This window comes from Colletotrichum tamarilloi, assembly GCF_030869305.1.
Source record: "Colletotrichum tamarilloi strain Tom-12 chromosome Unknown Scaffold_5.1, whole genome shotgun sequence".
NCBI classification, from domain to species: Eukaryota; Fungi; Ascomycota; class Sordariomycetes; order Glomerellales; family Glomerellaceae; genus Colletotrichum; species Colletotrichum tamarilloi.
In genome coordinates, this window is record NW_026849388.1 from 627,012 (window position 1) to 641,336 (window position 14,325).

General features: G+C 50.9%; 4 protein-coding genes across 4 annotated transcripts; 1 reads left to right on the top strand and 3 right to left on the bottom strand.

Moving 5' to 3' along the window:
• Window positions 1-3,180: 3,180 nt before the first annotated feature.
• On the bottom strand, window positions 3,181-4,621 carry CTAM01_02318 (uncharacterized protein; the record flags this gene model as incomplete). The annotated part of the gene is made up of 4 exons (XM_060518357.1): window positions 3,181-3,262; window positions 3,324-3,581; window positions 3,708-4,186; window positions 4,442-4,621. The coding sequence occupies 4 exons, from the start codon at window positions 4,619-4,621 to the stop codon at window positions 3,181-3,183; spliced, it is 999 nt and encodes a 332-aa protein (XP_060386990.1).
• Window positions 4,622-4,776: 155 nt separating this feature from the next.
• On the bottom strand, window positions 4,777-5,090 carry CTAM01_02319 (uncharacterized protein; the record flags this gene model as incomplete). Its single annotated transcript, XM_060518358.1, has 2 exons — window positions 4,777-4,812; window positions 4,914-5,090. The coding sequence occupies 2 exons, from the start codon at window positions 5,088-5,090 to the stop codon at window positions 4,777-4,779; spliced, it is 213 nt and encodes a 70-aa protein (XP_060386991.1).
• A 1,689-nt stretch (window positions 5,091-6,779) lies between these two features.
• On the bottom strand, window positions 6,780-8,248 carry CTAM01_02320 (uncharacterized protein; the record flags this gene model as incomplete). The annotated part of the gene is made up of 2 exons (XM_060518359.1): window positions 6,780-7,611; window positions 8,097-8,248. The coding sequence occupies 2 exons, from the start codon at window positions 8,246-8,248 to the stop codon at window positions 6,780-6,782; spliced, it is 984 nt and encodes a 327-aa protein (XP_060386992.1).
• Window positions 8,249-11,759: 3,511 nt separating this feature from the next.
• Window positions 11,760-12,650, top strand: CTAM01_02321 (uncharacterized protein; the record flags this gene model as incomplete). The annotated part of the gene is made up of 2 exons (XM_060518360.1): window positions 11,760-11,831; window positions 11,901-12,650. The coding sequence occupies 2 exons, from the start codon at window positions 11,760-11,762 to the stop codon at window positions 12,648-12,650; spliced, it is 822 nt and encodes a 273-aa protein (XP_060386993.1).
• Between the last annotated feature and the right edge of the window lie 1,675 nt (window positions 12,651-14,325).

A 14,325-nucleotide genomic window follows, 5' to 3' on the forward strand; every position in this document is an offset into this window, starting at 1 on the left:
CCCCGTTGGTCCACCACCGTCCGTCCACCCAGGCTCCCCCATCCGCCATCGTCCTCCCGCCGTTTACGGCCGGCACGAGCCATGAGCAAACGTCCGCAGATGACGGGCACGCTAGGCTAGCTAGCACTCGCACGCGCGGGGCGACGCGGAAGGGATGCACGGGTTGGTTGAAGAGGTGTAACGATGGAGAGGTGTGGCGGGATGCGGACCGGGGGGGACAGACTGGGGACGGGGTGCCCGCGGTCTACTATCGATGTGATGGAGACCCGACGTAAGCATTTGGCTGACGGCTGTTGGTGGCGTTGGAGCTTGAGAGAGCTTTCTTTGACTTACACAGGTATGAGAGTCCGGTTCACTCGATTTTCTTCCTGCTCGTATTTGCTAAGCTATGTTTGCTTGTCTCGGCGGAATTATTCTAGAGCTTCCCCTGAAGCGGCTGCGGTTACGTACCTTGTTTGTTGAGTTTCTTACCGGCGGCAAGGTAAGGTACCAAACGAAAAAAAAATGAGGTGGCTGGGGGGGAGGAATAGGGCTGGTTATTCGAGGCGAGAAAATATCTCGTGGACGGTGGACCTGTAGATCCACGATGGAGGCAAAAACACAAGCCCGGAGAACACATGGAATGGAAGCTGAGAGGACCGCCTCGCTGGACGAGCAAGCGCTGAGCAGCAGTGAACGGCGGCGGTGAGCGTTGTAAGCGAAGCTGATGCATGGTGCGCGGTCATGTGCCCTCGTGCAACATACGACGAGGGGAGGGACCTTTTGTTCGCCGGGCGGTTGGGGAGGAGGCAAAATAGCATGGATAGAGAGAGAGGCTTCTCTGCGTCCGGTGGTTTGTGCCACGACGATAGGAGATCTTTAATTGCTTATTGCTTTTTCCTCGTGGTCTTTCGTGCTCGTAGGATGCCGTTGTCGAGCACGTGGTTTTTTCTGTGCCTTGGTTGATGCAGGAGTAGGTAAGTATTTCGTGGGGGGCTGGGCTAGGCACGTTGGCATGGGGCAGAATTTCCCATGTCTTGGAAGTAGTTGTAAAGTGTTTTTTTTTTTTTTGCTTAGCTGGCTGGAGGAGACTTTTTTCCGAGAGCGGCGGACCTAGTGTATGGAGTACGTTGACGTGGTATCCCAATGTCTCACTCTGCGTTTCTGGAAGCATTTTAACGAGAGGGGAACGTTTCCTCTGGGGGAGACGGGAGAGTTGGGGGTGGGATTGAGAGGGATGGTCTGCGATGTCGGTGAGGTTGTAGTCGGCACCTTGGGTGCAGCGCGCGTATGCAGAGCCAGCGAAGCAGGAGAGTGTATTCCATATTGCTGTGCTGTGCTGTTCTTTGCTGTGCGTTTTGTTTCTCGTATTCACAGTCGGTCAACTAGCTTGCTAGACAAGGCAAGTTGCTTGATCGATTGACACCTTACCATGTGTTGAGCCGTGGTTTCTCTCCCTTGGATCTAAACCCACTCAACTAAATCCAACCGGGGTTCATATTAGTAAAGGTCTACTACTGGTGTTATCGGTGAACTAGTCCCTTCTCTTGGCAGTACCAGACTCTTTTACTCTAGATTCAATTCAAATGAGCCAGATCTTCTTATGCAGGGTAAGGTAGTAGATAGGTGCATACACCAACCGCTCTCATGTCAATGCCGGTACGGTACGCAAGCCTTGGTCCCGGCCCGTTGCGCCCGTGCTGCCGTAGTCTCCACAGTGATCTCCGCCCGGGGGTATGCGGGGCCCGGGGCGGGTCTTAGACGGCTCCCCCGCTCATCACCGTTTCAAACGGCTTTGGGCTTAATTCGACGACGAGCGGGGAATGGGACTGGGAACTTGTGTGCTCTTGATCGGATAGACGGTGTTGGACGGGTTGTTGGGAAAACTGCTTTTCTATCCTGCGATAACTCGTGTTTTGCAGCCCTTTCGGAGCTCTAAGGTGTTTCAGGGGTAACCGTCTTCTGCGCATCCGGGGGATGAGATAGCTGGGAGATGTTGGGGGAAATGAACAAAAAGCTCAGTTGACAATCCAGTTGGAACTAGGTTCCTCCCCCAAACTTCTTGGGTTCGCTTGCGTCTGGAGAGATTTGAGCGTCAGTTTAGGCAAAAAGATTTGAAATGCAGAGAAAACGAACTTCAACAAATTGCATAAGCTTTGGAATCTGTGTACTATACTGGGGTGGCAACTCACCTCTTGGTCCTATCGCCCAGAAACGTCATCACATCTTCGTTGTCAAAGGCTCAGTACTGGACGAAGTCTCATCTCTTTTCCCTTATACAGGTCAGCGATGCAGTACCTGCGGATTTCAGACTTTAGCCCCTCCTGGCCCAGAAAGTGCCAGCTGCAGCTACTGATGTTCGATTTGTTGCAGCTTCGAGCAACTCAGCATAGTACTCGTGCAAGGAATAGGCAGACATGATTCTCACACTCTTCGGGCATGTGCATTACGGCTGGTCAAAGAACCTAATCAAGCTCTTGAGCCCAATTTCTTCTTTCGACCCACGTAGTGTCTGCATATTCATCGATGAGAATGTGACGAGTCCTCCCGTTCTCAACCTGTTTCGCATTACTTCAGCCAAGAGCTCAACATTCTGGGGGTGTGGTTCTGAGATAGCTAGCCAGCCACTTGTCACAGTCTTTCTCGTTTTTTGCATCACTGCCCTCAGTTTCCGGGTTGACTTAGAATCGTTGCGCCTGACTAGTCGGCTAGTTGAGGCTGTGTTTTGAGGCACTCGGTACCCCGGCGATTGCCAACTTCCGGGAAAGATTGAGAAAGGATCTCCGGCTTCCGTGAGGAGAAGGCAATATGAGTCATCAAACGATTGCAACTAAGGTGGGCAAGAGGTGACGGTGGGCACGCGGAATTGGTGGAAGACCCTCGAAAAGTCGAGGTGTACGACTGCCAAGGCTCCAAGGAGAAGCAGTTTGAGAAAGCAAATGGTCTTCTCAATTCTTCAGTGTAACTTTTCCGTATCCGCAGGTATCTCATGACCTGTCTCGAATTGCTTTGCGCAATGAGGTGATAACCCCCAGTGATGTGCCAATTCCAATGACCTTCAATTAAGATCCAATGCTGCCAACCCCCCAAGTATCATTCATCCAAGCCTCCCATATCATACTCCAGAAGAGCCAGTGGACCGTCCTGAAAATGCCATGTTGATGCAATCGAATCGATAGTATTGAGGGGCGAACAATGCATCTAGATCTCCGCGTTGATGGGGACGAACTTGGCGACGGTGGTTTTGGTGTCCTTGGTGTCCTCGTGGAATTCGTCCTTCATGCTGTGTCGTAGATATGATTAGTGAGATGAACTTGGTCCTAATAGATTCCGATTTGGCTTACCTGGGGCGGGAAGGGGTGCATGGCTTCTTGGGGGGAGGAGCCTCCTTCTCGTCGTCCTCATCATCCTCATTGGCCTCCTCGACCTTGGCCTTGGACTTGGCGGGAGTCTTGCGCTTTCTGGGAGTAGCGGGGGTACCGGCCTTCTTGGGGGTAGCAGCCTTCTTGCCAGCCTTCTTGGGAGTGGCGGAGGCAGATGCCTCACCGTCGCCGCCGTCGCCGGCGTTAAGCTCCTTGCGCTGGAGCTTCTGGATGTGCTGCCTGGAGAGACTTGTTAGCATCTAAAGCAAACCCAAAATATCTCGAGAAAGCAGAAGCATAATAAATTCCGAAAGAAAGAATGGAGAGACGAGAGAAAATGAACGTGGCAAGGCAGGCAGGAAATACGTGACAGCATTGGCGTTGTAGACATAGCCCTTGGCATGGACTATAGGAAGAACGCGGTCCCAGTCCTCCTTAGAGGGCTTGATGACCGACAGAAGCGCAACCAAAAGGTCAGATCGGGCCTCATCGTTCCAGACGGTGACTGGAGCCATCTTGATTGGCAGTGGGAGGTATGAAAATGGTAATGTAAGGCAGGTGGTAATGAGATAGGCGAGTGGTGGTGATTGGAGTGAAAATGGGAGTGAAGATGAGAGTTTAAGGCAGGAAAAAACTGAGAGATCGCTTGATCTGGGGGTATATGTGGGAAGTGGCGGGAAGGAGAGTGCTGGAGAGGCAGAAGTGGGAAAGGCCGAAGGGAAAATGTGGAAGGCGCACTTCAAGGCAGAAGCGGTCATTGTATGACCGAGGGCATGAAGCTCTTCGATGATGAGCGAGTACTGGTCAGTGGATGGAACCATTGTCTTGACCATAGAGACCAAGATCTGCTGGTCGATCTCAGCCGTCCACCGGATCGTTGAGCGAGGCATGTTTCAAAGTGCAGTAGGAGAAATGGATAGAAATGATGTGATGATGATATGTAAGAGGGTGAACAGTTGATAAAGCTTGATGTGAATTGGGTTGAGTATGAGACATGGAAGATGGAAGAGACGCAAGAGGACAAGGTGAGAAATAAATAGAGGCAGAGCAGGGTGAGGGAGGAGGCAACTGCCAGAGTGGAACAGAGGGCAGGAAGATACACACCGGACAGCTTCCCAGGTGATATCCGTGAAGCCATATGCGTGGATCTTCAGGATGACGGCGTCTTTGGCTTCCTTCGTAAGGCCTTCGCCTTTGGCAACGGTGTGGAATCCCATAGCCAGAGCCTCGAGGAGGGCCGGATTGGCCCACTTGCCGCCGGGAGCAGACTTCTCAGACATGGTGATTATGTTCGTGTAGTACTGGGTTGGTTGATGGGGAATAATAGATGGAATGTGGAAAAAAAGGTTTGTGTCAGGGAAAGATGTTGGGGCTGGCAGGATGGGTGCGTAGTGTGTAGAGAAGGGGATGAGAATGATATCTTGAGCCACCTGTTTCAGGCAGCGAATGTGACAGACGGGCTCCAGGTTGACTGCAAAAATCAAGAGACGGAAAGAAAACACGACAAGAGAGGCAGGCAGCAAAAACGTGCCACAGCAGAAACTGGACAGATAAACACAAAAAGTCGCATACATACCGGACAGAATCCCAAGTGGTGTCCTCAAAGCCATCGCGATGGAGCTTCGCCTCGACACGGTCCTTTGCCTCCTGCGGGAGACTGCCGTTCTTCAGCTCGTCGTAGAAGCCAACAGCCAGGCTAAGGAGAAAGGCCGGGTTGGACCACTTTCCGCCCTGCTTATTGTCAGACATGTTTGCGATGTTGATCTTGACTGTTGTTGATGGTGATGAAGTTTTTTGTTGATGTTGAAGATAGTAAGACTGAATAGCCCTTGGAGATGATATTCTGAAATTGTGTTTTGGTAAAGAGACTAGGATGATCGTACGATGGATGGGAAGGAGAATGGTCGAAGGTGTAGAGAAGAAAAGAAAAATTGCTCTCGAGATCGAATCTGAAGGGAATTATATAGAGACCCAAGGAGGCCGGGTCCTCTCACCGGTTGGTACACGCGCCGGCACCAGAAACCCAAAGGGCGAGAGCACCTCCAGTAGGTAGATAGAACTTAAAGGGCGAGAGCCATATGACTACACGGCCTAGAGCAGTATCAAATCTCACTCGTCTGAACACATCTATGTCTAAAGGTATGAATCGTCTCAAAGAACTCAATCGTCCGAACGTGAGACGAGAAATCCAAAGAGCAGGAGAATTCTTGATTGTTGCTTAGAAATTCCAAAGGGCAGGGGCATCCTCAGTAAACAGAACTTAAAGGGCAAGAGCCCTCTAATTCCTTCCTACATAGGTGAGAGTAGTATCAAATATCGCTCGTCTGAACAGATACTCGTCTGAATGTCTGAATCGTCTCAAAGTAACCAGTCGTCTGAATGCGAGACAAGAAAGTCAAAAGGCAACATCATCCTACATCAACAGAACCAGAAGGAAGGGAGCCTTCTGACTACCTGCCAAAAGGTCTAGAGCAGTGAAGATTCTCACTTTCGTCGTCTGATTATAACCTCGTCTTGGTCTATGAGCTGCCTCAAAGCCTTCGTCTGAATGTCAGACGAACAACCCCCAAGAGAAGGTGCATCTTTCCTGCCTGGCAAACATCACTTGGAAGGCAAGAACCTTCTTGCTGCTCAAGGAAGTCCATAGGGCGAGAGCACCCTTTCTCAGTGCTAAATGGAACGAAAAGGGCAAATGTCTTCTTACTTTTCAATTTCATTCAAAGAGTGAGAACATCTGCTTGCTTGGTGAACAGAACCTAAAGGGCAAGAGTCATTGTACTGGTAGGCAAACAAGCTGGTAAGGAGAACTCATGGGAATAGGAGTCTCTTGGTGAACGAGCTAGCACGGGACATCCAGAAGGCCAGAGCATTCTAGATATCTCGACTCTGTAGCAAGCCCCTACCTTCATTGTAGCTTAGCTCGTACGGAGGGTGACAGACATGGAGTGTCTTAGTGCATCATCGAACCCTGAGTTGTTCTGGAAGGTAGTAGACGTTCGTCAAAGAGAATGATGAAATAGCGTTTGCTCTCGAGTCCGAGATAGAACCGTCTCGATGGGATGTATGGCAGGTAGAAAGAGGTGGCAAGTTCTGTGAAGTTTATTGTTCTCGAGAACTAGTAGTCTCGATCGAAAAACTCGGTCAATGCCAGTTAAGCATGTATCCTTATAAGTCGAAGGATCACAGACAATGGAAAAACCCAATCAGTCCAAACTCCAAGCACCTCGTCGTGTTCATAAACTCGCTCCTGATGCCGCTACCGCTTTGATGCATAACGCCTTGACCTAACAAAACTGATGGGGAGGAGGAATATCGACTGGCTCGGGTTTATAGATTTGACGCCTAGTCTAAATCAACAAGTTCGCCAAATTCGAATGTATTCGCTGCGTCCGACGCCGCCTTGGCCTCATAAGCTTTCAAGCGGGTCGACCACTACTCTCATGTCTCAGGACCAAAGAAGGAAGCGTGCGGGTCTGAACCGGTCAAGCCGGCTGTGGGATACTCGGAGTTGTAGCTATCAGAAGGGGGTTCGCTGTGCGCGGCCAAAGCTAACACAGCTTCGTCATCGACGAGAGAATGGTCATGGTCATGAGCAGGGTTGTCGAGCTTGATTCTCTTGGCATCGGGGCCGTCTTGTTCGTCATTGTTGTCGTCTTTGAGAGACAAGTCAAGGGCGTCGTCTTTAAGGGGGAGGTCCAGAGACTCCGCCATGAGACTGTCAGGCAGGATGGATGTTTCCAAGTGGGTGTGGTCATCTTGGATAGACTCCTCATGAGTGGGCTGGTGCTCGGGCTGGGGGTCGTGTTGAAGGTCATGCTGGAGGTCATGCTGAAGGTCATGCTGAAGGTCGGGTTGGTGATTGTGTTGAAGGTCGGGTTGGTGATTGTGTTGAAGGTCGGGTTGGTGATTGTGTTGAAGGTCGGGCTCGGGACTGGACTGGAAATCGGGCTGATGAAGACTTGACTGAAGATCGGTTATATCGGTATGAAGGTCGGGCTGAATAACAGGTTGAGGTTGACCAGCTTGAACTTCTTGATCGAGTCCGACTTGACTAAGTTGGCTAGGCTGGATGGTATCGCCATTTCGCTCAGCCAAGACGGCGATGGCCATCTGCGCGGCTTGCTGAGGTTGCTTCTTGGGCCTCCCACGACCCGGGCCTGGACGACGAGTGATTGGATTTGTTGTTGGGTCGACTTTGCGAGGGTTATCAGGACTCCCTCCATTTGTCTCACTCTTGTGTTGGGCACGACGAAGGCCCTGAAAGTGTTGTCTGCATTTCGTTAGTTGCTGTATGCAAATGGAACAAATGAGACGGATCCAGGATGAGAAGATGAGAAGGCTATGGTAAAGCAACATCGATGGTCAGGTCGTCCCAGCTACAGAGCATCTAGTTGCTTGCAGTGGAACTTTACGAAACGAGGTGACGTGATAGATCTGAGGCCCGACGAAAAGTGCGAAAAGGGGCCTTGAAGGCAGTCCTTGACTTCGTCTCTTGTCTTTCATAATAGATTTTAAGGTCCATTCTGGAGGGACCAGAAGGGAAACAGAGAAGAATGAGCACTAAGAAGACTAGGAGAGAATACAGAGCGGGGAAATGCAGATGGTAAGAGAAGGGTCGGCGCAAAAGTGAAGGCGCGTAAGTACGCGCAATGCTCTAGAAATAATGAATCGCAATGACGACGTCTTTGTGCGTTACGAAGAAAGTTGCGCGTAGGGTCGGAAGGTTAAACATGAGAGAGAGGCGCGCCAACTCACCTACAGCCTTCATTGGTGAAGCCGTAACCCAGTGTGCGCATGTGGTTGCCGATGGTTGTCCATTCCGAACCGCTGATGACGCCAATGTTCTTCACAGACAGGATGGTAAAGAACAGATCCTTGTCGGCTCTGTCATTCCAATTTTTATTCATGGCGAATGCGACGGATGATGTCGGCGATTCGCGTGGATGATATCCTGATACTTGTGACTTATACGATTGAAAGTGGATGTGAGATGGTGGCTATCCTTTGCGGTCGAGGATGAGAAATTGGTAGTGTGCTAAGCTCAAGAGAACGATGGGTCGAAAGGTGGTTGGGGGGCGCGAGGCAGGAAAGTCAAGGCGCTGGGTTTTGAGTGGCTCCCTGGCGCGGTTTAACGTTTCGCCGGGCAAGAGCTCGACTTGCACGCACCTCTGCAAAGCCTCAAACCCCGACAGAAAACTCCAAAAGACTGGCAACAGTTCCTGTAATACTTTCTGAGTGAATACGGTTCTTTTCAGTTAGTTGTAAACAAGTTTGGGGAGGCCATAGATCAAGAGTTATCGTGGCCAAAGACGCCTACAAGACAGCGGGTGGATCTTCCGAAAGACTCCAATGTGCATAATACCCGGCGTTTAGCCGTTCATCAAGCGAGCTTTGGCACCCTGCACTGGCTGCAGGTAGGTTAGCGACAATTGACGGCGCCCTCCTCAGTGTCGTAGTGCTCCGTTGCATTTGGGCAGACGACTTACAGTAGAGCTTCCAAGTTCTGAATTCTCTTACTGACCTGCGCCTGCTGTTCCAACCAAGTGCCTGATGAATATTACACGTTCCATACCTTACCAGAGAAGACCTGAGCGAGCGCGCCTTGCTGCATACGATCCAACATGTTTTTTTCAGCACGGAAATCGTGTTCATGAGCTGCCTGGTCAGTTGTGCCGTGACGGCTGTGCGTTCAGTTCAGTATTACATGGATTCGTGAGACACGTCGAATCTGGCCCGCTGCCCGCCTGCAGCCGACTCGATTGGCCATGATAGCGTATCTGTCAAATGTCTGATTGCGAGACATGGCCGGACGGTGTAAGGTAGCCTTCCGAGTACTCGTAGTCTAAGGGAGATCAACCTCGGGAACCAATGGTGGTGCATTCTGTCTCGGATGCATCTTAACTTAAGCCGCACACTGAGGATGGCGCGACCCTGACAGACTGACAGATGACTGAAGAGGCAACTTCAATCGTGACTACAGAGCTGCGTGAGGCGGTCATCTTCCATGGTCTCTCTGTGGAAAAAAAACGCGCGATTTACTCCAATGAGAACAAGAACCAAGGCAGCTTACCTCGTTGAAGCTTCTCCCAAACAGCCGCGGGAGGCCCCTTCACCCAGGTTCCCTGTCGCAATCGCCGCTTTACTCCTCTCCTCACCATCTCAGGCCGGGTTTGGTAGGTGTGGAGAACGGACGCTGTCAGACCTCAGGCAGCAACTGCAGGTCGATCCGTGGGTGATGCGCAAAGTGGGTCTAGATGACACATCACGTGGTTTCGTGGGAATATTGCGAGGACACAGTGCCCCTCGGAATCGCGAGGCGCGTCTCCAAACCACTTCACCCGATCCCACCAACTTCATCGCGTGTCGCCTACGACAACAAACAGGTCTTTGGACGCCATATCTACACGTTTTATGACCTCTAAATCCACTCTGTCGTTTCATCGCAATTTTTTCTGGTCTCCTAAGTGCTTTTGCTCGTTGAACAATCAATCCGCTGTTCAAATGCCAAACTGGACGGCCATCTCGATTGACCCCTCCCCTCGCCGGCTCGCATCACCAGCAGCCGACGGATGTCCCAGCCAGACACGAGGTTGAGATTACGACAGTATGATTGACTGGAACACGAATCCAGGGGGCACTAAATCGGGCCAAGAGACTCAAACTCTGTTTGCCATTATTCGCCGTAATCCGCATCACAGAAGCTCCGTCGCTGCAAGCTTCGCCAACCTTGTGGCTACTAGCCGGTTTACCCCTACCTTAGATGCACAAACCCGGGTGTTCGCAAGCGATTGAGTACACCATGTACGTATCAGAAGGCATCATGCTGCGTCGTCACAAATGTCTGTCGACCGCCTGCTGCGTAAGTTTGTTTGACGACTCGGTGTGGGAAGGCCGCCAATGAATAGTGCGCGAACTGGGAGCTGCAACATGGACATAGCCAATCGCCCCAACCCCCTCCATTTCCGAAGCTACCTTGGACTAAAGTACTCGAAAAGTGAGTCACACATCCATACCGCATACCTGTCTCATGCCATTAAGATCCCTGTTCCGTTTTCAAGTGGTCCGTTGGGCGTTCCTGGATCTTGCATTGGGGTGGGATGGGGCCCGTTCGACCGCAAAAAAAGTCCCCCCCCCAAAAAAAAAAAGACCCAGAACTGCGTGTCAATTGACGAGTCAATTCTGCCTGCGAGTGCAAACATGGTTGATATCAATTAGTGCTCGCATATCGGCGGACACGCTAGTCGAAATACCTTGCAATTCCTGGCCTTCCGCTCAAACCTTCATTCGACGGAGAGAGTCCAGTCGACTCCATCATGTCGGGATGGGTGCAGGGGAGGGATCTGCGGACGCCGGAAGGCAAAAAAAAAAAATGATTAAAAAAATGAGAAAGACAGCGCAAGAAGCTAGGGAATTCAAACCACTTTACGCGCAAATGACACGGCCCCGCGCCGCGACACACCTCGGCCCTCTTAGCTCCCCTCCACCATTTCATCAGCGCTCAAGTGAGCGTGAGCAGGGCAGCCGTCAAAACCTCCAAGCCATTGGATCCAAACCATCCCATCCCATCCATGGATGCTATGCACTTGCGTCTGCACCTCACCACACCTCACCTGCCACACCACATCATCTCTCCACACCCTCCACAAACGTCACACACCCCCCTCTTCCCCCCTCTCTTCCTATTTCTCACACACTCTCTCAAGGACATGCGTCCCCGTCAAAGCCTGCCGCCGTAACTCCAGGCAACAAGGGACTATTTTGATTCCTTGTGTCTCAACCAAGGGGTTTGCCACTTTTACACCTCAATAAAATGTCGGCCCAAGCGCCGCGGCGTCTTCCCTGAAAGCATCTTCGTTCGGCTTTCTTTTTCTTCATACTGTATAGATGCCAACGCCAACTCCAATTCCTAATCCACAACTACTTGGCCCCATCGAGGCTCGGTACCAGCATTAAGCCGACTTGCATGCCCATTCCCTTTAGTTCCATGGTCCATGGGCCCTCTCCAAGCACCTATAACTACCGTTGATGTCCCGGGGTGTTATCAGGCTGCCTTCTGACGAATCCTCCTTGTCTGCCTCTTTTGTCCGCCTCACCCTCATTGACCACCCACACTAACCGGTGACCGGCCTCGCCCTCAGTGGTTGCACCATTTCCAGATCACAACCTGCTGACTTGGATGCCATATATCTGGGCTTCGCCTTGCCTCACCAATCTTCACAGTGACTCATTTCCTTCATTTCAACTCCACACTTGCCTGTCGTGTGCTGGTTGACTGGGTTGAGCCAAAGCTTCAGCTTCTGTTGCTGTGCACTTCAAATTACTCCCCTTTCCTCCAGCTCACTGGCTTCAATATCGACCTCACCTCCATTCCCATAGCCTGGTCAGCTCGAGGCGAGATTACTCTCCAACACTCTCAACATGTCCTCCAATACAGACAACCAGATGACGAGGTTTCTCTTCGCCATCTTGAAACAGAAGAACCTCAAGGATGTAAGTGCTCTGTAATACTTACTACTATCGCATCATATCACCTTGACTTGAGACTTATTCAACCCCCAGATTGACTGGAATGCCGTCGCTCATGATCCGATACTATCACAACCCATCACCAACGGCCATGCTGCTCGCATGAGATACTCCCGTTTCCGCTCGGCAATGCTGGGTCTCGAGCCTCAAAAACGTAACAGAGCCACCGCAAACAAGAACAGGGTCACGAAGAACAAAAAGGAGCAAAAGCCACCGAAAAAGGAAGAAGAGGAGGAAGACGAGAAGAGGGTCAAGCCGGAACCAGGGACTCTGGAGGCTCTCCACCAAGCCGAGGCTCGTGCCAGGTCTCCTGTCAAGGTCAAGCACGAGCATAGCCAGCCCTCCTACCGACAGCAGTTCACACCAACATCCATGGCGTCTCCTACCGCCACGGAATGCCAGCAGGCTTTCCACCCCAGGATGCTCACACCGTGTAGCGACGACATGTTCTCCGCGCCTCACAACTTGCAGTTCAGCCCATCAGCGAGCCTCATGGGCGCTCACCCGACCTTTGATCTCCCATCAGCCATGGCCTGCGCACACGAGCCGGAACAGCAGCATCACCACGAGCACGACCATAACTCCTGGGCACCGAGTCCAATCTACTCGGCCTTTGATGCCGCCTACGATATCGATGGCTTCGGCGTCGGCTCCTTGTGCGATCACCAGGCCGGTCAGGGGCATACCACCGACGACATGCATGGATCTCCCGTGCTGGGGTCTCTCATGCCTGAGCACATGAACATCAAGAACGAGCACTGGGACACCCATTTCCACCCATGATATTTCCGAACCTGAAAAATGGTTCGAGCGAATACTGGTGTGTGTGAGAGTGGTATTGAGGGAGAGGTCATCTTATACGTTTTCGGTCCGGGTTGGAAAAAAAGAAGATACCTCGGGCTTTTCTCTTCACTGTCGTTGGCCTTTTTCTGTTCTCCCTCTCTTGTCTCATGTCTCTTATCTCTTTTGTGCTGGTCACTCCTCATCTCACATCGATTCGGACTACCAGATGTACTAATGAATTTACGCGACACCCTGCAAACGGCGTACTGGTCTGGCCTAGAATGTATGCTTCCCGGAAGAAAGCAGGGGGGCCTTTAGAATTTTAAACACATACAATGACGATTTCTATGACGAGTTTCTGCTTCTTGATTTCGCATGCTCTTGTATTAATACGGCGGCCTCGGCCTCGGGTTTGTCCTATCCATCACCTTCTTGCTAAACCAAGACCTTTTTTTCCGGCAATACCTTTTCCCTTCTAAGATATCAAACCGTGGCACTTCGGCATCAGCGTTGATTCTCTACCACAATTTCATGCCTGGCTCCCATGTTCTCACATGTCCTCCTCCGCCTTAGCCTTATTCCATCCAACCCTTTCACCATCAGCCCTGGGCCATCCAGCACCTTAGGCCTTCATGCTACTTGACTTCTTACGTACCTCTTCAAGCAGTGTTCACTAACTACATGATATGTATATAAACACACCACCACTACCCAGTCTGGCGTGCATACATCCCAAGTCATGGATGCTCTAGGGTTTATCTGCCTCTCTATCCTCTCTTCCCTTTGCCAGTAGCTGAATGGACTTAGCGTATTATTGCCCACATCTTACGAGCTATCCATTGCAGAGATGAAACGAAATCAGCAGCGACAAAGCAGATAGTGGGGGAAATTCATAACCGGTAAATTGCCCGAGATGAGAGGGCCTTGTGGCGTAAGATTCTGTTCAAGATGAGTACTATTTCATTCGTTCGTGATCCCTATTCCTTTTTCAAGATGCCTTTTGCCGAAAAGTTTCTAGCTGTTCTATCCACAGGGATTCATCTCAACCGTTTAGGGCTGGTTGACAAAACCGAAACTAGACGAAGAGTATATACAGATGGTTTGAGGGACCTCCTGAGACGAGACATGAGACGGCACAGCGGTCAGACGACCGCCAGCGAGAAGCATTACATCATGAAGTCATGAGCTACACTGGCATTAAATAGCTCTCTTAGACAGGGGGAAATCTTCAAACCCACATTTATCTTCTGCCCTCATCGGAACTTTGCTTCATCGCAACAAGTGAGACCTGTCCGTCCCGCTCCCGCTCCCGCTTCCGCTCATCTGGGTTAAGGTTCACTTACCTTATTGCACTATGTGCCAAGCTCCATGATCTCAATTCGTTTTTAGGGAAGCCGGAGACTGCTACATCTTCTCATTGCTCCAAGTTTACTTGTTCTTTATCCTTTCTTAGTAAAGTTCCAACCCCCTTTCTTATAATCTTTGTCGAAGTCTTTGCTTCTCGTCTTCTACTTGAGTCTTTTACTCTCTTGCATCACAATGTGACCACAAGTCCTTGCCTCCCAATCGTTCAAAAGAAGTGTCCTACTACCTCGTCACACTCATCAAGAGGTTAGAGGTCTGAGATCACACCTCTCACCTTTCTTGTATGAAACCCTTCAGGTGGCGAATCAGT